Source organism: Perkinsus marinus (genome assembly GCF_000006405.1).
Source record: "Perkinsus marinus ATCC 50983 genomic scaffold scf_1104296931952, whole genome shotgun sequence".
Taxonomy (NCBI): Eukaryota; Perkinsozoa; order Perkinsida; family Perkinsidae; genus Perkinsus; species Perkinsus marinus.
In genome coordinates this window covers 529610-555607 of record NW_003215582.1, presented here as the reverse complement: position 1 = coordinate 555607, position 25998 = coordinate 529610, and the positions used below count along the sequence as shown (strand labels likewise).

Genomic DNA, 25998 nt, shown 5'->3' with positions numbered 1-25998 from the left:
AGCCACTTGCCGATGCTCACACGCGTTCGCGCGATGCAGTCCATGCCGCCAACAGTGACTCACCCGCAGCCTTTGGATTTACCATCGTTTCTGGTCATAATATCGACCGACACGACAGGTCCAACCTTCTTCATATGATCACCGAGCTCATCTTCGGTAGTCTGAGGTGATCATATTGGAAGCCTCTTGGGAGTATTCGAGACGTAATAATACCAACTTACCGTCCAATCGAGATTGCCAACATAAACACACTTTTCCTGCGATGCCATACTGCTTCCTTTAAATACTTCTATCAATAACTATTAATCCGCTGTGTCGAAAGTAGCACTTGAGCGCCGCCCGCCACGTTAGGAAAATAATACGCCTGATCGTACCGCACTCAGTTAAAAGAGCACCCGGCGACCGTGCGACCTGCGTCGAACAAAAAAGCGGATTCAAGTCATTGCAAGTGTGCAAGATTTAGTGTATTTCGTCGAACCTGCGGGACGCCCAGACTCCTTCACTAAATTTACGTAAGTAGCACTTTTCTCCCACCATTCTCCAAACTTCGCCACTTCATTTTCCGTCCGCCATACTTCACAGTTCGTCGCTTAATCGTCCAAGTCAACTTGACCACGATGGAAGGATTGTGTCAAGTGGGCATGGCTAAGCTAGTTGCGCTATAGTTGACGCTAGTCTTTATTCGACAGTAGCTCCTGACTGTAGTACGATAGTATGATTAGGATCCCTTAGTAACGGGTCGACAATTCTGCAGGGTTCTTCACTCATTGGTGTGGGAAATACCGTTAAGCCCGTCTTTGTAGTTAGATGGGAATCGTATAAGTTCATGAAGGCGTGTGACACGCCGCGTGTCCACTTCAGCGTGTGCTGCCTGCGAGTATCCATGGCGGAACGGGAAATGGATGATTCAATTGGCAAGAATGAATCATGGCAAGAATGAACAGCAGCGAGAAGATACACACAACGTTGGATACTGAACCGAGACCGGCATCCTTACGATTACCATACCGTCAGTTGTGAATTATTATGACCTGATCGTAACGAACATGATTTGTCCACAGAATACAGAAGGGAGACCAGGAAGCGCTACAGTCCAAATGTGTGCGCTATGCAAAGGACATATATAGTACAAGGGGACGCAGATGCCCCTCAACACTACTGAATCATTCAGTAGCCCATTATGGGCTTTGCGTCCCCTGCTCGCAGTCTCACACTCGCATAAACACTTGAACGCAATAACCGTGGGTGACGTAACAACTTTCTGGCATGAAACGCACTTCGAGGCATTCCACATCCTGAGGACGTGGATGTCATCCTCTGCTGCGTTCAATGTAACAACTAACGAAGTTAATTACGCGTGGTGACCGATGGTGTTGAGGACCTGCAAACAATGAAAGTCGAGTCTATATTGTTGACTACTGCCGTATAACCGATAGACGAGTATAGACGAGCAATAGCTGAGCTGGGAAGAAGTGCTTCAAAAGCGGCTAACCAATGGTCACATAACGTACCCAGGTCTTCCTTCCCTGGAGGGTGTGCTCTTTCGGGGGGTGTTGCTGTGACGCCGGGATAGGATGTGATGAGTTTCGCGTCTTTGGTTCGTTGCAATAGACCTGCTATAAAGACAGCGATCTTGAACTGATCTCACGAGATCTCGACAGCTTGGCAGTGCAAAGGAACTTTGCACCCACCGAAGGAAGGAATCACGCTTCCACTCTTCCCTTAGCAGCTGGCCTCGACTAACTGGGTCGCACTTGACCGGCTTTGTCCTACGGAAGAACATCACAAGGCAAGGAAAGTCTAGATGATTCAACATCTTAGCAAGGGCTCATCATACAACAAAACGTAGGACAACCAAGTGGAGCGTTATCAAACGCACTCACTTGTGCGAACCATCACCACTCAAGCGATTGTTGACGTTCGGACGTGCAGTCGACACCGAAGATCTGCGGCAACGAATGGGCGGAGATAACCATGTGGGCGACACCTCCGTGTTGGCGCCTGTGTTGTAATTCGACTTAGAGCTCGGGACTCTACTGAGTCACGTCCTAGGAGAGTCTCCTGGGCGGGTGGAAGCGGACTGCGTGATACAAGGCTGGATAGACGACGATGAAGATACAGCTTTTCAACCGAGAGGCTCGTTTTGTCGTCAGCTGCATCATTACGCACACTAGACCTGTCATGGGGCTCGTTCCAGAAAGATGGATCTCGCGAGGAACTGAGTTTACGCAATTTTCTGATGTCGAGTAGTGTCACCATCCACTAGGATATACGGCTCGTCGATGCCGCAGAGCATGTCTACAGTGCCGTCAGAGACGACTCGGTACGGAGTCAAGCGAGACATTGATATTACTAGGGAAGATGGGAACACCACCGGGAGACCAGAGCTTGGGCTCTTCTAATGAGCAATTATCACACAACATAACACACCTAAACAGGGCCAATTCTAAATCATCGTGACCAATCGTGACTGGTCGATCTTCCGGAAGGGCGCAGCTCTTCTTATTCGCTTCAACACCCAATAGGCTAACTGCAGGGCTTCCTATGGCTCCCAGAGCCACTCCTACTGCCACGATAGCCACTGCATGCATATTGCCACGGTGGCAATACCACCACGATAGAAACATTCTAAATAGTACACTACTCTTGGAGAAGGTGTCTCCTGCAATACTGCCTCAATCGATTATGACAACATCCTCGCCCATTCAACGAGTCAACATTAAGCAGTGGACTCAGATCAACTCTCTTTTGGAGGTTACATTGGATCTCTGGACGTAGACAAGTCGCATATGGACTTCCCTCTAGCAGTTTCACAGCGTGTAAGCGGTGCTGATGCCCTTTAAAACAAGATGGAGAGTGTGTGTCGATCTGTTGCCGAGCATTACGGGCCTGGCGGCCCAGTGGCCTATCGCCACGATGTGGGACCAGTAAAGAGTGTGAGGATTCGTTACGCGGACAATATCTTGCACGCTTGCGTTATCTCAGTGTGTGACATGTACGCAAGAACATCCTTGTGTCGATCCTAAACTGATGGGAAGAGTGGGACTCTATCAGAGTCGCTCTGCGTAGATTTTCCTGTTTACCTAACGTGGCGGACGGCGCTCAAGTGCTACTTTCGACACAGCGGATTAATAGTTATTGATAGAAGTATTTAAAGGAAGCAGTATGGCATCGCAGGAAAAGTGTGTTTATGTTGGCAATCTCGATTGGACGGTAAGTTGGTATTATTACGTCTCTAATACTCCCAAGAGGCTTCCAATATCGTCACCTCAGACTACCGAAGATGAGCTCGGTGATCATATGAAGAAGGTTGGACCTGTCGTGTCGGTCGATATTATGACCAGAAACGATGGTAAATCCAAAGGCTGTGGGTAAGAACTAACCATATCCCTTTCCTACGAGGCCGCTTCCACCTCTGCTGATCAGGATCGTGGAGTTTAAGGATACAGAATCAGTGGCCAAGGCTATCGAGACGCTGAATGATACTAAGTTGGGGGAGAGGCAGATTTTCGTTAGGGAGGATCGTGGGCCGGAGAAACCGAGAGATTCTGGTACCGCCAAGATCGACTCCATCTAAGGAGTATGGTCGCTGTTGTTAGACTCTCCTCGTGGTGGCAAGGGTAAGGGTAAGGGCAAAGGCAAAGGGAAGGGTAAAGGGAAGGGATATTGGGATTGGGGATATTGGGATTGGGGATACCGTAAGTCGTGGGTATTCCGGATACCCTCTTACACATGCTTGTCCTCAGCTGGTAAGGGTAAGGGTTTTAAGGGCTACAAAGGCAAGGGCGGCCTCAGGCCACTTCGTGTTGGCCCTCGTGATAAAGGGAGGCTCATCTACGTTGGCAACGTACAACAGATTACTATGGTATGGCTCCTAGTAGTACCCTCCTACTCAGTTACCTTGGAGGACAGCCTGGCAAGATCTTAAAGATCTTTTCCGTGAATGCGGTGAAGTTATACGTGTCGATATCGCCGAAGGTTGGGACGGCCGTTCTAGAGGCTTCGCCACTGTTCTCTTCGAGGAGATCGACAACGCTGCCAATGCTATCGGTAATAACAGACTCTCTCTGGCTCCGATTCCCCAGTCTTCTCATTTTTCAGAGAAATTCAACGAGTACGAGTTCCAAGGGCGTAAACTACTTGTTCGTGAAGACCAGTTTGTATGAAGGCAAATTATCAGGTCTGTGTCAACCTAGCTTCAATACCCTTGTGGAATCATCATAACGTAGCATCTTACGGATGCAGCCAGAAGGGTATGAAACTACGGATTTGACTGACTAAGCCCTCATCACCACTCAATGACTCGTTTAAAAGTTTACTAGACTTCACAGCATTCCTTGAAGTAATATTGTTGTCAATGGAAGGGGTATATGGAGAATTGGCTCAGCGCCGCAGCTAGCCGTATGAGCTCTAACTCTCAGAATTTCTTTTTATTGCGGTTAAGGGCACCAATGTAGCAGGTAAGGAAATCACATCCGCGTATAGGGGCATCAATTCAGTAGTGATGGTCAAACTTGGACATCAATTCATGATAAAGAAAAGTCCTTAAGGGAATGCAATTCCAGGGATCGGGTTCCATGGAAGGACATCAATTTCGGGTTGCAGTTCCGGCGATGCAGATTTACTCTGTGCAGCCCCATAATCCATTTCTGAAGGGTATGGCAACTACGCACAGCATCGAGAAACCGCAGTAACGGTTCATTGCAGCTATGCGAAATGCTATGCATGACACAAAGTTTGTGTCACAAACGCATATTTAACCGCCCATGCCTCACCTCAGAAGGCATCTTGCTCATAAGATAGTCTTACCACAGCTTCAGGATCTGAAGTTCAGAAGCTGTGTCGAAATTCATTATATTTGGAAATCCATTATAAGCTGAGCTCATAACGAATTTCCGATCGGCGGGTTATTCCGTCGTAATGAGATGTAGATGATACGAGCGGAGCCCGTCGCTACGCTCCGGAGTCGCGACGCTCCCGAAATGCTGAGGTGTTAAGAGTATACAATTTCTTTTCCGACTGACTCAATTTAGAGCGATGCCCGACAACAAATTACGTAATTACAGGATTTGTATGACAAAGAGGGACAGAATCACACACGATGTGAAATCGAAATATCGGAAGAGTGAAATGACTTGGGAGGAATTCAGGGCAAGAGGTGATTCATTGAATCACCTCTACCTGAATCAGATTCAACCGAGTGCACTGCGAGCCACTGTTACCCGATGTTGCTTCGATCCAGCAGCTATTCCTTTCACTCTAAGGTGGGATCTGTGTCGGGACCTCGATTTTCGAGGGCTTTGGCTATCTCTTGCGTGCGTGATCTCAATATGATCATCAGTAGCCTGAACTCAGTAGAGGTTCTTAATGCACAGTTTGAGCCATCATGGCGGATGAGGTCATCACAGGGGCCTCAGAGTATGGCATTCACGTGCTTGCATTCATGAACCGAAACACGGCTTGCACATTGAATGCTGATTCGTTTATACTCCTACTGATGAGTGCTACAGGCGTGAGTGCACAGCGGTCTTGGAAGCTGTGTTTACCATAAAAACGTGCCCATGCTCTAAAAGTTCGAGCTGAGATGGTTCAAGCTTTCTGAGTAACGATTACGGGCAGTCCGGAGAGTGTATGACAGCACGTAACTCCACAATTGAGCGCAATTATGACCGAGCGCAACACAACTGAGCGCAAAAAATTACCAAAAAACTGCAAGTGCCATAAGAATCAAAGGGCCTTTTGACCGCATAGGCTTGCCGTTGCTAACCCGGTTAACTCAATCGACTTCTCCAGGTTCGCCTGCTTCGACCGCGAAAGCATTAGGCTGCCTACCGTGGGGTCGGGAGTTCGATCCAAAATCACGTGAATATGTTTTACTTCTCGCGGAGCAATTATGTTTTTTGGCTCCCGTTTCGGGCCGTTTCTCAGGTATCACTAGTGCGGTAGTGTAAATTCTCTCTTGGCGAGATCCGGTCATTGACAACGAAAGGCAGACTCCAAAGTTTAACGAGACACTGATATCACACTACAGAGAAACCGAGAAGCTGAAGCAGCGGGAAAGTGAGACACACACAATCACGTTGTAAAGTTGCCGGCCTTAGAGTGGGTTTGAATATTTTTCGTTGCCATCGTGAGGAAGAGCGATATGCGCCGCTTTTCGAGGCAAAGGAATGCGTGGGACCTCAGTCTACTTTCATCGACAGTTGCCGCCGCCACGTCGCCCGTGCCCAGCGCAAAGTGCGTTAGCCTCGCTAACACAGGAAGGGCGCAGTTATTGCTCCCGATTTCTTGTAAAGGAATATCCATGAAATGGAGTCCATTTCATGGATATTTAATGGAGTCCATTTAATGGACCATTCTTGAAGTGCCATACAAGTCTACTAAGCGCTGCTTGGCGAGGTCAGAGATATCCTCCTTCGACTTGGCCATTAAGTCCATGTAGTATATGGTCCCACCAACTCTCGCCGTGCCGGCGTAATGGCTGTGGCTATCCAGTACAATTGGCTGAAGAACCATGGCACTCGTCGGCACTAGGTGGAATCCAGGGGAGTCCAGCAGTAGAGCAGATAGCTGAACAGCTTGCGGAGGGACCACTCTTTGTTCGCCCACTTGTCTCCAGAGCATCGTCATCCAAACATCCAGGATGCTATCAAAAATCATCTCACCATTGGTAATCAGCCAGTCACGATCAGTGAGGTCCACGACTATTTCCGGCAAGGAATAAGACGGACCAGCAGGTATACGTATCCAGTCGAGCAACCCTTGTTGCTCTCTCAGAGAGCCTCTCTGGGGTTCTCAGCACCAGCGGAAGGTTCAGCGGGAGTCGATGCTTGTGGCTCAGTCGATAATGACGGCTGTTGCTGGGTTTGTGAGTGAGCTTGCCGAGCGACATCAGAAAGCTGGGTTTCACCACGGGCATCCCCAGTTTCATGCCCAATTCCGGAGCCCCTGGGAGTCTCCTGGGAGCGTCAACACAGTATATCGGAGCATCCTCGGCATAGTCTTCCCTAGAGCAGTCCTCCCCGTTCTCAGGATTGAAGAAGGTCCACCATATGTGTTCCCAATCGAACGTTTTCGTAAAGACCAAAACGTTCCCATCTGTGAAGAGCATATGACACGGGAAGTTTCTCAGTTTCCCATAGACGCCGTACAGTTATAGAAGTAGAAGTCACTGCCGTTAGTAGTACTAGCATAATCCGATAGTAGTACTGCATAGTAGTACAGTCCGACTCTCACAACCGCGTAGAGAACCCCCTAAAACGGGTCAACTAAGAGGAAGCCAGTCGCTGATACCATACAGTGCGAGAGGATAGAGCACAAGTTAGTTGTAGATGAGCACCCGTAAGTCATTTGGGGTCCCTAATGCCTCCAGCCAGCAGAGAAACATGAGAAAACGGCGGCGATACGAGTCACGGGTTGAGAGTGATAAAAACATTGATAAAATATTTTAAAGAAACTGAGATGAAACCCATTTCAATTTAATACCTTGTAACTTAATGATGATGCCGATACCGAGAGAGGTATGTGGATATTATCCACTGGATAATATCACTTGATATGAAATCGTATTGTGAATGATGGAATTCAATGCTACCATTGCCAATGATAGCATGGCGGCCTACCATTATAGAGTATAGATGGGCAGCGAAACGTTTTTTTACGGTTTACGTTACGGCGTGCGTAACGTAAGCAGTTTACGGGTTGCGGAAAGGCCTTACGACTTTACGGTTGGTGCTGAACTGCTTTTTTAGAACTGTGGCGGAAAGACTTGCTGTAGTGCACTCCTCCATAGCTAAACTAGTTGTTAAGCAGCTTATAGCTGCTCATTTCTTGTGGCTCGGACTCAACCGAACCGCTGAGAGAGTTACATTTGGTTTCGCATTTGCCACTCGTCTCCTTTGCAAATTCCGTCCGTCTCACTCCCAGGCTGACCGGGTCAGCCTGACCCGGAACTGCCAAGCCGGCCTCATCTACGGATTTGCATTCACATGAAATAGATTTAGGCGACATGAATGGTCCATCCTGGTTTTGTCCTCTGCATCTCCGTAAGACCCGTTACGGCGCCGTAATTTTACGGTACGGGGCTTGAAGCGTAACCGTCAAATTGAGCCGTAACGGTCCGTAACGTAATTCTGCATCTATATTATAGAGTCAAAACCAACATTATCGTCACATTATAGGATAACATTATCGTCACAGATAACGCTCAGCAGTGTAAGGAGATATGCAGCACCGATGATTGAGATATGCAAAATTCACGAAATATGGCAACCCCTATGTTACCTGGTCACGCTCGTCCCAAAATCCACCTCTGCAACCTGCCCACAGCTGCCTCTCAGCCCGCTGTGGGCTGTTCTCAACAATCTACAATGCGAAAATCCGAACTTGCAAATGACCTGTCAAGGTCTGAATAAATAGTAAGACTTGACAAATCAAGAGGATCAGCCAGAGGTAGAACCAATCTTTGTGCTCAAAAGTTCGCGTGCGCAACGAATTATGCGCTGAGTTGTCGCAGTATGTAGTATGAATCGTTACAAGGCATGAATAATGGCTTCCTACTTCAAGGCTTTCAACTCTCAGGGTTTGCCCTTTGGGCGGGCAAGCGTCAAAATTTCGCGGAAAGGAAATTTTATCACGGAAAATTTCGGAAACGGTGGAAATGGAAATTTCCGTGTAAATCTCGCACGCCATGCGGGCGCGCGAGACATGCGATCAGCCAGGTATGCCCACCGGACCCAACGTATGCCCCTTCCGGGCCCAACGTATGTCATGCCAAATAGGGTGGTTTGAACCAGAGAAATCGCGGCCCTTCGGCCCGCTATAGTAGCCATGTCATCTTAGGGTGTTATACGAGTCTGGCCGAGGCTGGCCGAGGCTGGCCGAGTTCTGCTTCAGTTTGTATCCTCGGTAACTGAGTCTACTGTTCTGGGTCGAACGTGAGCAAAAGCTTGAGCTCTTAGAGAGGAAATGAGATATTTTATCCCGTTTTTCATCCACCATAATCATTCTGAATTACGGGAGAAAGTGATCAGCTAACGTGTGAATGCGAAGATTACCGCCGAAGATGTACTCGATAGAACGCAAGATATGGTGGACTTAGTCCACTGGACTACAGCCAAATAGGTCGATAGCGCCAACCGTGAAAATAACTGGAGCTACGCCGACACTATTCGACTCTCGAGAGAGAGAACGCAAGATTGCAAGATAGTTGGAGAATCGCTAACTCTTGAGAGGCTCACGCGCACGCCCACCTGATCGATATCTGAGGGTAACCGCAAGATGTATTCATAGTGACCAGTAGACACCTGCGAACGCCTTCACTAGCTTTATTCGGCCATTATGAATGAATCTGAGCTACATCTCTCCTCTCTACTACCCTGGGCACGATTTTTTGGGCATTTTTAGCAAATTTCCAAGAATTTCCAGCCTCAACGGAAATTTCTGAAATTTTCTCGAAAATTTCCTTCGGAAATTTCCGCCCGTGCCCAAAGGGCAAACCCTGTCAACTCTCATGTTACATGGGTTTAACCCATTGGGTTACATAAGTTATGTAGATATGCGTTCGAAGTCGACCATGTAACATGACTCCTAAAAATCCTGTCCCTAAGAATGTGCCCTGACTCCGACAACGCAACAGCTCCGATAGACCAACGCATCACATGGTATGTGTAAAGTACCCTAATGGTATCACGGATGGGAGTGAGAAGTCCTCAGGAAGTAAGTGATTAAGGCAAGATAAGAAGTCTTGCGTATAATCGTCAGGTGAATCCACAGATATGATGCGACAAAGTCGCGCATTGTGAAACAACAGGACAGAGTGACACCTCCATACCAAACGCCTAGCTTAGTCGAATTACACGATCAATATTTTTACTTAACTGTGGTTTGTTTCGGGTTACACCATCTGCAGGTGAAACTTGAGTCCCTATACTTCGTCGGACTACGCGCCAACGGTCCCTCTGTGTCTTTATGGAATCGAACTTTATCTGAGTCGTCGATACCATCGACTCCACTATGCAGTACCCTTCCACAGCAGATGAGGTCAAACTTATTTCGCACTGAATCGTTTATATCAGAACGCAATTTGCGCCATTCAGGTCTATGGGATGCAGCCGTACCATGCGGTCTAGCATAAGGATCCACACAGAGTGAGAACACTCCGTTGAGCATTTCCGGTACATAATCTTCGAGTATTGTAGATGACTCTGCGAGGCACGGATTAGAGTTCACCTCGATCAGCCAAACGCCTCCATCCTGATCAATCATAAAGTCGTATCCAAAGATTTGGAATGAGTTGCTATTGGGCGAGCGAAATTGCCTTAATGTAGCATGTAATGATATCGCCATGGCTCTGTACATCGCCGCCCGCATCTTGCCATGAACGTCGAGCTTAGATGGGCAGTTGGGACGGCCAGCATTCTCGTCAGCATAGGCTTGTAGGGCATCAAAAGACATCTGATTGCCGTTTTCGTATAGGCCGTATTTGTCTCCGCGCTTTTGTATAGCATTGTTGCAGAGATGCATCATTTCATCGACTACACTGTTCTCGCGAGAAGGATCGTACGAGACCTACCAGACTACGGTATGGGTCGACACCGGGCGTAACTGTACCGAGGCGGTCCGTATGTAACCCTCTCTATAGCAATAGGCATGCAGACTCGGGGTCAAGACAAGCCACATTCGTATATCGAACTTGCGCTGATTGATGAGCATAGGACGGTCGATGTATCTACTGATCTCATTGGAAAGGCCCTTAAACAGATGGATCCTCTACTACTTCTGTAGAACCCAGTTACCGTTTGATCCCTTTTTCCCCTCGGTCTTCCTCACTTTTGATACCACTGGAATTGAGCTCTCTCTCGCTACGGTAATCATTGGCGACCTACCAATATACTCAGTTGGCCGTCGAGGTATGCAATAATGGAGTTTCACCCGTGATAAGCAAAACACTAGTGAAGAGTATATTTCACGACCACTGCATAGCGCAAATATCGCGTTTTTCACCGAGTTCTACGCCGCTTCACGTGAAACGGGTGAAACTCCAATACACTCCTAGCGTACAGTAGGCTCAGACCTACGCCTCGGACAGTTCAGCATCTCCCTCTTGGACCGTGGAAAGACACTCCTGCTCTTTGGAGTTTGATGGACTGGAACTAGCTGCCGTAGAGGCCATGCTGTTGGAGCTGAAAAAGACCCTTTGGTTCGTATAGAGCCGGAGCCTGCGCTACCGTAGTCTCTCGACCTTCTCCTCCTCTCTCTTCTCCGCAACGCACGGCTGGCATGCCTCTGAGACCTTCGTACTCCTAGAGTGAACTGACTCAGTGGCAGGGAAGTAGTAGCAACCCCTTACAGGCTTCGTCTGGTCTTGCTCTTGCCCACCAATGGTCCGACACTCAAACTGCGTCCTCGTCGAATGCTACTCCTCTGAAGCTTCAAAGAGCATATAAAACCACTAGCATTGGAATCCGGCTGATCACCTCTGGCAACCCCGAAGAAATAACTCGGCGAAGAGCCTTCGAGTGAGGGCTGTCCTTCTTGAGGACGAACCGACGGAGCTCCGCTTCCGTCCTTATGACCTGTCATAGAGATATACCATGCTAAGGGACATCCCCGGTTGGATATGAACACACACACCCTCACCTTAATCCCTCTCCCTCTACTCAAAGCTGCGGGCTTGAGCATCCACTGAGGCGCCATATTGGAGGACTCCGGTATGAAGGATGACGGCATTGAGTACTTCACTGTTAGACCGGCCAGCATACTGGAAGGGCTCGTCGCAACCCGACTAGTAATCTGAGACGCGGTACTGCCTATATAGAGATGATGAGGAGGGTGTTATCAGCCTCACCAAGCGTGACACGCTGTAAGGATGGTGGTTCTCACCATCAAGCAGGAGGAAGCGATTGTTGCCAGTACACAGGCTACTTGGGACCCGTACCTGGACAGAACACACATTTAGTCTGTGAGACTGGTACTGGTGACAATGATGCCAGAAGGAATCGAGTCGAACCACCCAATATCAGACCTCTTCTTACACAAATCTGATCGTTACTAGATGGGAAGTCGCCTTTCAGATCTATTGTAGTCCTCTCCGTCGCACCAAGAGATGCAACCTGATCTTGTGTACTCTCACAGAGTTCCTAACGGACTTAGGGAGGCACTATACCCTAGTAATGACTTCAGTGGCAAGGACGTAGTCCTCGAGGCCACAAGGTGTGCTATCCTGGTCCGCATCGGCATCACACCGTTTGAGGCGAATTATGATCGATACTGGCATGATCTGCTGGGGAGCTACGACTTGTCCGCTGAATGTCTCTAATGGCCTTACCTCCCATAAGTTGATCTTAACCTCTCCACAGTACTTAGCCAGATTCCGCAGGAGATTCGCCTTGGTGCCTGACCCGGATGAAACAACTGACTGTAGTCGCCTTCATTTCTTACAAAGCTCGTGGCAACCACCAAAGTAGTTCACCAACTGCGGCTGGCACACAGTAGCCCCACCCAGATCTACTGCATTGGCCATCCGTCTTAGAGTGTCTGTCGCGTTAGGAAGACTCTGTTTCCACTTCAAGTTGAAGATACCTGACCGACGGACGTCGGCTGGTCGGGGGAAACCTTAGCCTCCTCACTGCTGCAGAATTCAGAGTAGCTGTTTTGGCTCGTCACCACTACTCTCCACCAAGGACGGGTTTGACTCAGCATTCGTTCAATCATAGTGTGGTTGTTGCCGGCACAAAGGACCATACTGTAGCACTTGCCTAAGCGCAGACGACGATCATTAAAAAGCACCATCGGGATTGGACTACCTTCAACGCTCTGAATAGCATCGGCATAGCTCACAAGATGACCTAAATGAAGATCAGCAGCACCGAAGACCATCGCGGTCCTCACCTGGAGCCAAGCTATCTACACCTTCCTCCTTTGCCAAGGCCGCCAGAAGGACAGCTCTGTTCTTGGAGAAAGGACTAGCTGTATCAGCTAGTGTGAGCCCTCGGTTAAAAGACTTGCTCCGCCGCCTAGTGTCACAGGAGGCAACCTTGACTTCGGTACTCTCCCGAGCAACGATCTGTAGGGGTTCCTCAGTGGCTTCCATAACTTTCTTCGTTCTTGTCTCAGCCTGGTCGAATAGGGCCCCCTTGACGGCGACCGAACCTCGGTAGACCCGTGGGGATCTACTAGGCGCTTTCACTTGCATTGTCATCATTGCACTCGTCACTCCGATCGAATCACACGAGCGACCTGGGATGGGTCGTGGAATACCTAAGAGGCTGCCATAACCCCACAGGGGGGGGACGGACGGGTACTCACTGCCTCCCTCCCGTTGTCGTAGTCTGGACCTCTTACTGCCAATACTCATGGGGCGAACATTTGACCTCGGCCACGGAGCATGAGTCGCTACACTTAGTCGTCGCTGAGTAGGAATACCATTAAACAAATTGCCTATGCAGTTGCTGGGAAAATACCGACTTGAATTAGGGGCTGGACGATGCCCTCAACTTGTAGCGACTCCCCAAAGCCTTCACATGGCGTAAGAGAGGCCAGTGAGCTCCTACCGCGGCAACTACCTACTGTGGAGAGCTGACCTACAAAGGTATTGAGGATATCAGCCCACCGCCCGATCGAGCTCCATTGTAAGCGCCCATTTCCGGAAGTTCAGGCTTGTCTCCGTAAACCCTGGGAAAAGCCGATCGACGGGCCTTCAACGGACGAAAGAGGAGCGGCTGCTTCTTGTCCGTGCCTGTCAGCGAGGCCGAAGAGGACACCCTGTTGGCTAGCATCCACAACAACGACACAAATGGGTACTGTGATAACGCCTAGTACGGCAGATATATCGACAACGCAGATCCGCAGGGAAGTAATGAGAAACATGGGTAGCTTTAGAGAGGCTTTGATGCATTGTAGTGAGACTTGATCCAGCATAATCTCCTACAGCTGTTCTCTTTAGTTCTGTCGAGCTATATGAGATATCTGTGCATAGGGCTTCCCTTCATTTTCCGACCGTACTGGTCGACTGACCTGTCGGCGGCTGATAACTCGGGTGACATGCCACTACTGGGAAGCTTCAGCTTTCTGTCGCTGCTTCCGTCGTAAGGCGTGATGCGACAGCCTGTCAAGACGGTGGAGCTTGATAACGAGCTGGAGGCCTAAGCTACGAGTAGAGCCTAGCTGAATCTGAGGCTGAGCCCATGGCCCATGCCGTAAGGTTACCTGGAGGACTCATAGGTGCTCCTTGCTGAGGTATTGGAGGATCTCACAGTCCAAAGCCGAGAACAGGCTGTTCTCGGCCTCTCCCTGTTATAAACAGGAACCCAGCATCAACACTACGCCGAGGTGTTGGAGGAAACATGATAACGGAAACACTATCACCAGTAGAGAACATGCCGGTCGTCGTCGTCATCCTCATTTCCCCCCTCCTCGTCCTCAGACAATACGTCGGGCTCTAGTTGCTCATGGACACCAAGGTCACTACTACTACCACCACCGAATCGTCCTTCTGTGAAGTAATCAGGATCAGGAATATGCTCAACACGGAAGGGTTGGTGCTTGGGCTGAACACGCCCAATGAGGAGCGTTAGTCTCCTAATAAGCTTACCACTGTGGCAGATGACAGAGTTCTCCGACGGGTGTGCTTCCGGCCACGCAGCGATGGTGTCAGCCTACAGTGAAGACTACTGACCCATCCTGTCTATGCTCTTACAGCTCGGCTCTCTCCAATGCAATCTCCTTAACCTCCTTACCATCCAACATTGATACATCCTGTTTGCCATGCACCTGTGCTTCATGGGCAGCTATCATCAGTCGAGCTTGATCGTGCTCTGCAGCGATGAGAGCTCTGACGTCGGTGCGGTCAAGCTGGTACCTGCACGTCAACTTTCACAGCCCTTCAGTACAAGGCAGTACATATCCTCAACATGAACTCTCTCCTGGAGGTACTTCTTAATCCTTTGAAGACGTTTCCGCTTCAATCGAACTGCACATTGCCAACAAGTCCTCAGGACCTAGTACGATAACAGGTTCCCGAGCGCCCCTTCCCCACGTACAGTCTGCCAAGCTGTCTTCTCTGGCGTAAGACCGAGGTCTTGAAGCTCGAGATAGCCATGTATGAATCGCTCGTTCAGCTTGACTAACGCAGGGTGCATGTCCGCCTCCTTCATCTCTTGTAAAACCTAGGGTTTGCCTCACATGGCTTCCCTTGTTCAACCAGCTACCATCAACGCTGAAGATGCCATATGCCTGTGAGAGAGGATATAGCCGTGGGCTAATAAAGAGTAGGAAGTCTCGTCCATAGGTAGGTTATGGGCCTTGAAGAGCCTGCTACTCTTATACCACTCATTGTAGTCTCCCTAATATACAGTACAAGGACCACCGCACCAGGGTCTTACTTTGACTAGGGCTTTCCACATGATCGAATTCAGAGATGTCCGCAGTTGCTGGGTATTAGTAAAATCTAATTCGTTATTACCTGCCTCCTCCTCGTCAGACTCTATACCATTCTCGGCCTCTAATTGGGCCTATTCTGAATCTTCCATGAGCCAACCTCGGATGCCCAGGCCTACATCGAGATAACTATAGTTCTGCCGCCGGTAGCGAGGAAGCTCTTCCTTATCCAGTGGCTCCACAATGATCAACTGGGAGGGCCTGAAAGTGCGGCGTGTCCACGCCCCAGCAAGGCTTGGTCCCTACTCGCCCTCCGTGTCCGAGTTGAAGATGGGCCGGGCTATTTTAGGCTTACTAACGTAGTGTGTCTGAGGGAATATTCGAAAGCCTCTGACCCCTAGGGGCAGCTGATGACGAGCAGCTGTGAGAAGGTCACGGGTGGAGACTGTGGAAAGAGGCATTCGGTGACATACCGGAATTTGACCATGTGAGCACGAAAATGCACAAATATGCACTACTCCGACAGCGGAGCGACGCACAGACTTCGCTCATCTTGGGTGCTCAAACGGCCGTTTTCACTTGACAATTGTGACGGAGGCGAATGGCCAGGGTGTTCAAGAAGTCCGTCCTGAGTTTTAAGGATACTTCTACGATCGTCTTTCATACGCTTAACTCAATCCTGGAGATTCACGCGAAATTCGGGAGAGGTCTACTGACAATACCTGTGGATTCGTTGAGGATGTACCTCCTATGAACAAGGTGTCACGCCGTTGTTCATGGCCTTTTCCCCAATATCTCTACCACTCTCCCTGTTCATTATGGCATCTGTTATCACTTGAGTACCGAAGTAGTGGGGGATGATCTATTGCGTATCTCAAGGGTAGCAACAAGCTCCACAGATTTACAGAGGAGCCCAACGGACATAGATAATACCAGCGATATAGTAGATAACACGCATAGGTCTGTGCCGCAGATTCTCAACTGACCATTGCTCTGTTGAAGAGCTCTGTTGATAGGTGACGCATGCAAAGGTCCTGTATAGTTGTTGTCCAACCTTTCAAATGGCTCCTCTTCCCACACCGCCTGACTCCTTCTCCAACTACTACTCCAAATGGGATTCCTATGCAGCTGGCATCGGGGATGAGGATGATGATAGTGATATGCCTGGCTCGATAGCAGACCAGTCGAGGCCAGTGGCCGAGGCCAGGCAGCAGCTGGAACGCCAGAATCAAGTCTCGGCTCAGAAGGTACTACTACGTGAGAATCCATCTCATCACGGGGATCTGACTGTCTATCGCTTCCCCCTCCCCAATCTACGAGATCGACACTAGCGATGGTCTTCCTTCCGATAGGCTATGCCGTAGTAGTGTTCTCTGAGAACTCTGCGTCTAAATTCGACGATTTCTCGGGCCGGGAACATGACCATGACGACAGTTTGCCCAGAGCTGCTCTCATTTAGGCTGCAATGCTCGCTAAGATGAAGGCGAATGAGATCACGCTGGAAGCAGCTGACCTGGAGGCGCTCGATGGTGTCATTCGCGTATCAGACGTAGCTCTAGCAGGGAAGGCTTTGAGGCTGCGAGGAATAAAGGCTCGAATCGTCCATGTCGAAGTGGATAAAATACTCAAGTTGTTCATTGAGGAGTTCGAGGACTGCCAAGTCTTAGTACACAGCGAAATTGTTACACAGACCGCCGAGCTCTGGTCCTGCAAGAAGACCTGTCTAAGTCTCCTCAAAGGGGTGGAGACGGTCCAATGTGATGCTTGTGAGAATGTGTCCATCGCTGGGGCTGTGAGAGTATGCAGTAGCAACTGTACAGCGTTGAAAGTCAATGGCGCTGAGGTTGCCGAGACCGCCAGGACCGAGCAGGTGTTGAGCCAAGCTGATGAGCACGGTAAGGTGAAGAGCGATAAGATGCAGCGGTTTGGCCGGGACCAACTACCAGTGATGGACGCTGGAGATGGTACCAGTACGAAGCCTTCTGCAGAGAAGGACATAGCGGAATCTCAGAAGGACCTTGGTAATGGGCACTACTATGTGGTGTATGGTAGCGTGCCTTGTAGGAAATGATGCCTTCAAGGAGTGCGACTTCATGCAGGCAGTTGTATTCTACACCAACGCTCTGGACCACGACTCAACAATGGCGGTAGCCCTGTCCAACAGGGCTCAGTGTTGGCTCAAGCTTGGGGACTTTGAGAAGTAGGATGGGGGACGAGGTCTGCAAGTGGCATCATTGGTTTAGGGCCGAGAGTGATGCTTTGAAGGCGGCTCAGCTCGAGGGGGCAACTGAGCGTATCAAGGCTAAGTCCTGGTTCCGAGCAGGCATGGCTCGCCATGGCAGAGGTACTCGGCAGCGGCGGTCCCCTGCTGTAGGAGTTGATTATGCTCTGGTGCTTGGTCTGCAGGTGACTTCAGCGGAGCATGCGAGTGTTTGAGTAAGGCACAGGAGATAGACCCAAAGAATCCTCAGATCGACCACGCTTTCAAGATGGCTGAATTTAAGATGCGGCAGAGTAAGCCGAAGTGGAGTAGCCAATGATTGCATTAATAATTGCTGAGCAATATACCTTTTCAAAAACCGTGAATTCGCTCTAGTCGCTGTGATCGTTCTGTGTTGAGTCAATTAGGCCTTCGCTGTCTGTTGTCGTCATGTCACAGCCCTCACCACCAGCAGCAGAGCAGGAGGCTGCTGATGCTCCTACTGCTGAATGTCTAGTGCACCAGCTCTGTACTCGATGCCAATCTAAGTTGGAGGTGGTGGAATACGACACTGAAGTGAAGCAGGTGTGGTACGGAACACTGCTATGCAGGCATGGGCAATGGTATCAGGCGAAGGCCGAGGCAGCAGTGAGGGACCTGGAGGATAGGATAGCAGAGGCAACAGCAACAGCAGAGAAGGATTCGAGGAGCACCTCATTACGGGAGGCTCTTGAGAAGGTAAGGCTCCGATGAAGGCTTATGAGAGATGAGCTGCTGCTGGTGTGGTATTCAGGGGAACAACCTGAGCTCAGTGCAGCGACTGAGCCTACTTGGGAGCGCCTTTGCCCTTGTATTACCCCCGGAAGCTCGAGCAAAGGATACTAGTGTTCCACTGTGTGAACCCTGTGCGATGGATGTGATCTGCCTGCTAGCGATTAGTGTGTCAGAGGTCTTGGGATAGGTAGTGGCCTTGTGGCAGAGGGAGCTGGCGCTGAGGCGGGCTGAGTTGGCCGAGGCTGAGCTAGCCTTGGCCGAGTTGGAACAGGAGTTACCTAAAGAGGACGAGACGGGGCCTGACGATGAAGTTGAGGCCCTCGAGGTTGAGGTACCCTAGGGATGGTGCATGCCTAGGTAGGAGTCTGGGCAGGTGGCTAGCATGGAGAAGGAGCTGGAGGAGCTGAGGGAGACATCGAAGCAGCTAGAGTCTCGTCTGGAGCAGGAGGAGGCCGAGGCTCGAGTCCAATTACGACGGGAAGCGCACCTTCATAAGGAGACTAATGACTACATTGTGAGCAGCTGCTTGGTGGAGCTCTTCAGCCAGTTCTGGTTAGGTGGAGTTGGTCAGACACGAGGAGACTTCCGGTAGTGTGAAAGCTCAAGTTGAGTACACCAGTGCTGAGATATCTCGATTGAAGAGGACCAGCGTCTTGGCCATGGCCTTCAGGATCTGGTCAGTGAGAGAGGGGAGGAGTGTAGTTGCACTCACGCACACTGCTGTAGGCACTCCGGACCGTTCGGCAGCATCAATGGATTCCGCATGGGCAGGGTTCATGACTATCAAATACCGTGGTCCGAGATCAACGTGGGGTGGGGGCAAATGGCCCTTCTACTCGACGTTATAGTGCGGTGAGTTTCTATCACTTCAACGGTGCATCATTCACTGCTGGCCTCCAGTCGAGTAGGCGTCCCTTCGGCCTATCGTCTACTGCCTAGAGGCTCGTGCTCAGCGATATTGCGCAAAGCCGATAACACGATGATGGATCTATACACTAGTGATGGAGGCTTCGCAAGATTCTTCACGGGACGAAAGTAAGAAGGGGTGGGAGAACAGGCTGCGCTCCGTTCGACATTCAAAGACGACATTGACACACCTACTGGTGGTGTTTCACTGAGTGATGGTCCGGAGGGGAGGCGCTAGGGAATAGATAGTGGTAGGTCGTGTTTGGCGATACGCGTACTGCAAATACGGACAACAAGGGCCATGCATATGGGTATTCATCTTCTTCTTACGCTGAATGGCATGCAGTCTATAGACTTCAGTGCTGAAGTCCTTGTTTCACTCCGGCCGGACCCCATGCGGCTACTTAGGTTCGATGCTGGCATGTGTGCGTATGTCAATGTTGTGCAGGAGGTCTGTACTTTCTCGGAGCGCTTCCGGAGTCAACCCTTGAGGTGGGGGGACTGTAGTGAGGCACCTACTGGAGGTCGTTGATGACTGTTCCAGGTTGCCCTTTAGTATAGAAGGGGACAAGGTTGGGGGCTTCTCAGTGGCACTGCAGTTCAATCAAGAGGAGAGGTGAGCACAGGATGCGCCTAGCTGGTGTCATCAGCTATGGTAGGTGGACGAAGGCAATGAAGTACCTCCTGACCAACCTCAAATGGTTGATGGCCTACATCGAGTCGGAGCCTTTGCCGACGTCCACTGATGAGGACGATATGGTGGCCTCCGCCTAGTGCCAGCGCATTCGTTGTGATAGTTAGCTGTAGCACTTGCTGAGTTTCCACACACTCCTCTTGCTTTGTCAATCCTTCATAAACTGCCTCTTAGACTGGTGGGGTCCTCTACTGCTTGGGGTTGGAGAATCAAGAACAGTGAACGTGGCTTCCACGAATGCCTCTCGGAAACACAGTCGCTATGAGATCTCATAGTGAGGGAGGAGGGCAGAAGTATTGCTCGCCGCTCCGCGATGGTTGGTGTCATACCGTGTTAGCCTCCTGTCGATGTCTTTATCGCCTTGCTATGCTGAGGATGGTATGCTGCTTGGGTTTTTGGAGTCGTCAATATGCGTCTAGTGATCTTGCTTCTCACCCCCAACTCGTTGTATTAACTACAGTTCGTGATTCATCGAATGGATGGAAGCTTTTCATCGTAGAATTCAGCAAGCCAATGGGGATAGGACCATGAATGACATCGCTAATCGGGTACCAGGGCCCATATAGGGTCCCTACAATAGGCAATGCCTGCATTGGCAGTCAACAACGGCTTCGAGGTTGGAACAGGCTCTTCATAATGTATAGCTTGACAGAGCTCCGGCCGAGCGTTGGAGGCTGTACTGTTCCACAGGTCTGTAACGACGATGTCGAATTGGTCTTCTTTGAAGCTAATGTGCTTGGAAACGGCAAGATACATGAGCTGGAGTTCTTAGCTTCTGCCAGATTCCGTTCGTGAGTCCAGGAGAAAATATGATGAAAGATATTCATTCGGGCTTCATGTATTGGTGCTCCTAGGTGTGCTAATGTGGAGGATATTGAAGACGAGATACTGCTGTTGTATCATCTGAACTGCTCAGCTGCTGTCCATTGCTTACATGGTCTCTGGTCATAAATCACATTAGTGTTTAACCGAGCCCCCGCCCTCAGCATGCTGCCTGAAGCGAGAGAAACTCTCCCACTATTCTGCTAAATGTCTAATCCCAACTCCTCCGACACCAACACAGACGATGATGCAGTGGATCTGCTGAGCCCTTTGATGGGAATCTCAGCGATAGACTGGAACTTGCAGGATAAAGTCATCAAAGCACGGCGACTTCCCAGTGGCAGAGCCGATGCAGGCGATGCTTGCCGGCTTTGGCTGCAGTCCAAGCCAGACTTGAGGTCACTTCAATCTTGAGCGCGTCATCAATTCCTTCTGCAACCCTTCAGGATCCCATGCTGGTATGAAGCATGCAGCCTTGTTGAGGAAGATCTCAGCAGTGGGGACCTCACAGCATCTCTAGCGGCCTTGCACCACTGGAGGCGTGACCTTGTGCTTGCCGCTGCCTGCAGAGCTTTCAGAACTCCTGTAAGCTTCTCGTCCACTCATCAATAGACATTGGTGAACTCTAGGAGAATCGTTCCCAGTATATAAAGTGGATACCTTCTAAAGCGGAGGAGCTGCGGTCATTGTGGAAGCTCACCGAGAAGATCCAATTTCCTAGGGAAACCAGACAGACTGTTGCAGAGAGAGTTTATAAGTCCGTGGTCATCCCAGCTGTGGTGAAGCATGGTGACGACTTGCGACAGCGATGGCAATGGGAGCGTCACTTGATGACCCAACTCGCTGTACAATGCAAACAAGCGACGGCATTGATACGGAAAGCGTAACGAGTCAAGCAGCTAGTCTGGGGCATGTGGTCCGTTGGATGTAGGCAAGAGGAATGGGAGCGGAAGCAGGAGGCAAAACGAATGAAACTCCTACGCGAGAACAACTATGCAGAATACGTTAAGATGATCAAAGAGTCCAAAAACAAGAAACTTGTGGTGAGACTCACTGATGATTGGTGGAGGGCTTGGCCGCCACTTTATCCATGCAGGAGCTACTAGAGCAGACGGACAGCTTCCTTAGTGAGCTTGGTGACAAGGTTCGGGACGACCAGGTGTTACCTGCTCCAGGCAGCTGATGTTTATGAGAGTCCCGGTAGGAGAAGGAAGGGTGTCGAGTAACAGGCGTGGTTGATTACCATGATGCTCTCCATCAACTCCGTGAGGATACAGTGGTACAGCCTGCTAATTTATCTAACGTGGGTTCGATCCCTGCATGCCGCGCATTTCCCAGTGTCCTTGTCTCATTTAGGGTTGCAATCTACTGCCACATCAACTACAGGGTCTGCGTTGGCTCAGAAGTCTCAAGCTCAATAAGCTTAACGGCATTCTTGCAGACGAAATGGGGTAGGTCTTGAAAATGTTTTCTCGAGGAGACCTCCGACCAGACTCGGCAAGACCATACAAGTGATAGCCCTCATAGCGTCCTTGATGAGAGACGACCCGACCAAGGAGGACCTCAGCGACTTGAATCGTTACTTGATCGTGGTACGACGATGCAGTAGCTGTCGTAGACAGACGTGGTCGTTAGGTGCCTCTGTCCACGCTGCCCAATTGGATAGCCGAGTTCAAGAAATGGTTGCCATCAGCGAGAGTCGTCGTCCTGCGAGGAGACCTCACGACTCGAAGGCAAATAGCGAGAGTGTAGATGCTCTTGCTGCAGTGGCTCGATCATATGAAGTGGACAGCAGGTTGCACAGCCGGGGAGTAGCTCCTGATGTGAATTATGATGTCTGTCTGACCACACCAGAGATCCTCATCAGAGAGACTAAGACCTTGAGCAAAGTCCACTGGACGTAGGCAAGCCTTCTCTCGTACCGAGGGCGAGACCATTGAGTAGGTACGTAATCATAGATGAGGGCCACAAGATAAAGAATCACCTCAGTAGATTCCATATGGCCGTATCGTCCGTACCAGCTCGGCATAGGTATGCTCTCCCGGCTGGTGCCATCGGGTACCATTCAATCGTTAGACTCCTTCTTACTGGTACACCTCTACAGAACTCCCTCACTGAACTCTGGGCACTTCTCAAATTCCTACTTCCCAAAGTCTTCACTGATGCGGACAAATTTGCTGAGTGGTTCAGCAAGCCTTTTGAAGGTCATGCTGGTGAGAAGACCGAAACAACGGTCTCTCCATATTGCTGCGGGCGCTTGAACAGCTCGTTGTTATCGAGCTATCAGGAATAGGTGAACCCTCGATGAGTGACGCAGCATCAGCAAGTGCATTGACGCAAGAGGAGCAACTCTTAGTGCTCCACAAACTGCATACAATGCTACAACCGTTCTTACTAAGAAGGACCAAGTCCCAGGTGGGCGATAGTGAACTACCGCGCCTTTCACATAAAGTCGGCAGGTCTTTGGTGACCCGACCATAATGGAGGCATCTAGCTGCGAGAAGGCCACCCTCCCTAAGAAGATAGAACATCTCGTTTGGGTACCTCTCTCGGCCTGGCAGGACAGGGGTATGCATCAAATTATGCAAAGAGCTCTGTGCGGTGGACATGGGGAGCAGAAAGTCGCTCTTAGGAATGTACTGTCCTGGTCGCTTCGAAGGAGGTGGCTCCAGCAAAGATGATCTGAGCAGGTCAGCATGCAACTCCGCAAGATGGCCCAACACCCATACCTCTTTCTTGACGAATACGACATCAACGACGACCTTGTGCGTGTCAGTGGGAAGTTTGAACTCCTCGACCGTCTAGTGCCTAAGCTGCTGCATTTCAACCATAAAGTTGGTCTTCTTGATACAAGTTCCTCGACCATCCAAACGTCCTCAGGTCCTCATTTTCTCACAAATGACCTGCCTACTCGACATCCTTGAACAGTTCTTAGAGAACAAAGGCCTGCAGTGGTTCAGGCTGGATGGGTCAACCTCTTTGGAGGACCGTCAGTCGGCAATGCACCGATTCAACGACCCGCTCAATCATGACACCAACATATTCCTTCTGTGAGTCCTTCATTAACCGGGGGCATCAATTTTGGCAATCTATCTCGTGGATGCCCTCCTCCTTGGGCCACGTGTTCATCTCTTAGCTCAACTCGAGCTGGTGGCCTCGGCTTGAACTTGCAGGCCGCCAATACGGTCATTCTCTACGACTCCGACTGGAACCCTCAGATGGACCTTCAAGTGCATGCTCTTTGGATGACTGCTGAGGGTGATGCTTCCCCTCAGGCCATGGACAGGGCTCACCGAGTGGGCCAGAAGTCCGACGTCATTGTCCTGCGATTGACGGGAATGTGCCCAATAGAGCGTCTCATATTACAGAAAGCCACCACTAAGCGCAACATTGATAAGAAAGTCATACAAGGAGGACAGTAAGGAACCTCCAAGATGCCTCGTGTTGTGAATCAGTCTTCTAAGAATGTTCTCAGCTACATTGGAGAAGCCAATACCGACTTGAGTGACGACAGCTGTGTGCGACTCAAATCACTGCTTGAGCTCGCTGAATTCGAAGAACAGTTGAGCTGTGCTACCTCCCCAACTGATCTCAACAACATGCTGGCTCGTACGCCCGAGGAGCTGGCATGGTTTGAGGCATTCGACGCCAGGCTTGAGGTAGGCCGCAGATGAGAATGCGGAGTCGAATAAACTTCCGGTCAGCTGTGATGCAGGCACATGATACACGGCTGATGCAGCTCCATGAGATCCCTGAGTGGCTCAAAGACGATCCCCTTGCCCATGACGATGCTGAGACTGTCCTCCTGGATCGTGCAACCAGGCGGGAAAACTGTGCTGTCCGCAACTATGCAGTACGCAAGAGGGAATCGTCGATACGAATGGTTTACTTGTCAGGATGATGGGCTCTCAGAAGCTTCGTGGACTAGCGAGTGAGGAAGATTTTCAAACTCTACCGATCTCACTTTGTGGGACGTTGCTACCCATTTGGGGCAATAGCAGAGCCTATCCTCACGTATTCATCCCGTGGTTCGCGTTTGAAGTGGACCACGACGGAGATTGCGAAAGGAATCGTCAGAGTCCGAAACAGGGAACGTCTATGTAAACTGCCCCACTGGGACTGTCGATCATGCCGACGTCGCTGATTGAATCAGGAGGGGGCGCCGATCAGACCTGTTGTTTGGGGATTCCGTCGGAAAGCCTCCGTTCGGATATACACCAAAAAGACGTGAAGCGACTCTTCGAAACATTCATCTCGCCCTTTGACAGGGCGACTGAGCTCATTGCCAAAAATGAGTGTCATGTGCTAGTGTGGTGCATTACTTATACTAATTTACTATCTTCCATACCTACTATGGCCGGAGTGAGCTAATAAGGCGCTTACGGGCAGTACCAATCAGTCGGGGCACAGTAGCACTGTGGTTAAATATGCACATGGTCAAATAAGTTGGCCGGACCATATCAAGTCAATTGAGAAGAAGTAAAGTTCCCTGTTTGTAGTTTGAAATTCCCTCGAATCGCGTGACTCGTCAGCATGGTGATAATTGGTTACACAACACCAAATAATTTCTAGGCAATCTATAAATGGGTATCTCCTCTCGAATCTTGTGTCACCAGTCACCAGAACACAGTGTTCTGAACACTGGTACAAGGAAATAACCGTGAACAAAGCAGGCATCATCGAGCACGAATGCAAGGATACGGTGACATATAGAACCAATCTAGGGAGAACAAATAAGATCTCGTAGAGGGCCACGAAAACGAGCCGTCGGGTGGTTGTCATGAGTTAGGGGGGATCGGAAAAGATCAAAAAAGAAATGATAAAGGTAAGTCGGTCAACTCCACTCTTGGACATTTACCGCCTTTCATGCGGCTTTGGCGCAGTAGGTAGCGCGTAGGTCTCATAATCCTAAGGTCGCGAGTTCGATCCTCGCAGGCCGCATTGTGAATCAGGTGGTGCTTTTCATTGGTGAAAAGTGTTCACTGGCTCGGAAGGATGTTTTCCATTACTGTGAAAAGTGTTCACTGGCTCGGAAGGACGTTTTCCATTACTGATAAAAATGTCTATCGGCCACGCAGGCAGGTGATCCGATGTATTCGTGATTCAGCCCAGATAGCTCAGTTGGGAGAGCGCCAGACTGAAGATCTGGAGGTCCTCAGTTCGATCCTGGGTCTGGGCATTATTGAGTTTAAGTTTTAGTCGGATGAGTCTGTACTGATCCATT

The 25998-nt window shown here is 50.0% G+C and overlaps 7 protein-coding genes and 2 non-coding genes across 9 annotated transcripts; 6 read left to right on the top strand and 3 right to left on the bottom strand.

Annotated features, from left to right (window-relative positions):
* Window positions 1–59: 59 nt before the first annotated feature.
* On the bottom strand, window positions 60–269 carry Pmar_PMAR023692 (hypothetical protein; the record flags this gene model as incomplete). Its single annotated transcript, XM_002785920.1, has 2 exons — window positions 60–161; window positions 222–269. 2 exons carry the CDS (start codon window positions 267–269, stop codon window positions 60–62), a joined length of 150 nt encoding a protein of 49 aa, XP_002785966.1.
* Window positions 270–3165: 2896 nt separating this feature from the next.
* Window positions 3166–4166, top strand: Pmar_PMAR023691 (conserved hypothetical protein; the record flags this gene model as incomplete). Its single annotated transcript, XM_002785919.1, has 7 exons — window positions 3166–3213; window positions 3274–3371; window positions 3427–3551; window positions 3600–3698; window positions 3747–3847; window positions 3897–4050; window positions 4102–4166. 7 exons carry the CDS (start codon window positions 3166–3168, stop codon window positions 4164–4166), a joined length of 690 nt encoding a protein of 229 aa, XP_002785965.1.
* Window positions 4167–7797: 3631 nt separating this feature from the next.
* Window positions 7798–13204, bottom strand: Pmar_PMAR023690 (hypothetical protein; the record flags this gene model as incomplete). The annotated part of the gene is made up of 18 exons (XM_002785918.1): window positions 7798–7941; window positions 8284–8364; window positions 10231–10569; window positions 10612–10729; window positions 10778–10882; window positions 11079–11183; window positions 11229–11303; window positions 11351–11430; window positions 11478–11576; window positions 11641–11793; window positions 11849–11938; window positions 12036–12113; window positions 12167–12280; window positions 12329–12396; window positions 12442–12582; window positions 12630–12758; window positions 12807–12848; window positions 12892–13204. 18 exons carry the CDS (start codon window positions 13202–13204, stop codon window positions 7798–7800), a joined length of 2274 nt encoding a protein of 757 aa, XP_002785964.1.
* Window positions 13205–14217: 1013 nt separating this feature from the next.
* Pmar_PMAR023689 (conserved hypothetical protein) lies at window positions 14218–15404 on the bottom strand (the record flags this gene model as incomplete). The annotated part of the gene is made up of 8 exons (XM_002785917.1): window positions 14218–14292; window positions 14433–14549; window positions 14594–14657; window positions 14699–14860; window positions 14902–14999; window positions 15042–15167; window positions 15210–15344; window positions 15384–15404. 8 exons carry the CDS (start codon window positions 15402–15404, stop codon window positions 14218–14220), a joined length of 798 nt encoding a protein of 265 aa, XP_002785963.1.
* Window positions 15405–16418: 1014 nt separating this feature from the next.
* Window positions 16419–17918, top strand: Pmar_PMAR023688 (conserved hypothetical protein; the record flags this gene model as incomplete). The annotated part of the gene is made up of 5 exons (XM_002785916.1): window positions 16419–16625; window positions 16838–17399; window positions 17443–17578; window positions 17622–17722; window positions 17785–17918. The coding sequence occupies exons 1-5, from the start codon at window positions 16440–16442 to the stop codon at window positions 17916–17918; spliced, it is 1119 nt and encodes a 372-aa protein (XP_002785962.1). The 5' UTR covers window positions 16419–16439.
* Window positions 17919–18028: 110 nt separating this feature from the next.
* On the top strand, window positions 18029–20032 carry Pmar_PMAR023687 (beclin, putative; the record flags this gene model as incomplete). The annotated part of the gene is made up of 11 exons (XM_002785915.1): window positions 18029–18163; window positions 18209–18316; window positions 18372–18494; window positions 18540–18683; window positions 18726–18866; window positions 18910–19028; window positions 19079–19204; window positions 19253–19387; window positions 19667–19750; window positions 19803–19874; window positions 19918–20032. The coding sequence occupies 11 exons, from the start codon at window positions 18029–18031 to the stop codon at window positions 20030–20032; spliced, it is 1302 nt and encodes a 433-aa protein (XP_002785961.1).
* Window positions 20033–20981: 949 nt separating this feature from the next.
* Window positions 20982–24709, top strand: Pmar_PMAR023686 (ISWI chromatin remodeling complex ATPase ISW2, putative; the record flags this gene model as incomplete). Its single annotated transcript, XM_002785914.1, has 21 exons — window positions 20982–21172; window positions 21221–21359; window positions 21404–21657; window positions 21706–21817; window positions 21871–21933; window positions 21979–22077; window positions 22131–22225; window positions 22267–22366; window positions 22410–22522; window positions 22570–22674; window positions 22719–22805; window positions 22851–22987; window positions 23098–23189; window positions 23279–23415; window positions 23470–23608; window positions 23655–23824; window positions 23911–24004; window positions 24050–24192; window positions 24250–24433; window positions 24490–24627; window positions 24671–24709. 21 exons carry the CDS (start codon window positions 20982–20984, stop codon window positions 24707–24709), a joined length of 2631 nt encoding a protein of 876 aa, XP_002785960.1.
* A 933-nt stretch (window positions 24710–25642) lies between these two features.
* Window positions 25643–25715, top strand: Pmar_PMAR023685. The gene has a single exon. It is a non-coding gene; the product is annotated as a tRNA-Met (tRNA).
* Window positions 25716–25880: 165 nt separating this feature from the next.
* On the top strand, window positions 25881–25953 carry Pmar_PMAR023683. Its single transcript has one exon. It is a non-coding gene; the product is annotated as a tRNA-Phe (tRNA).
* Window positions 25954–25998: the final 45 nt, after the last annotated feature.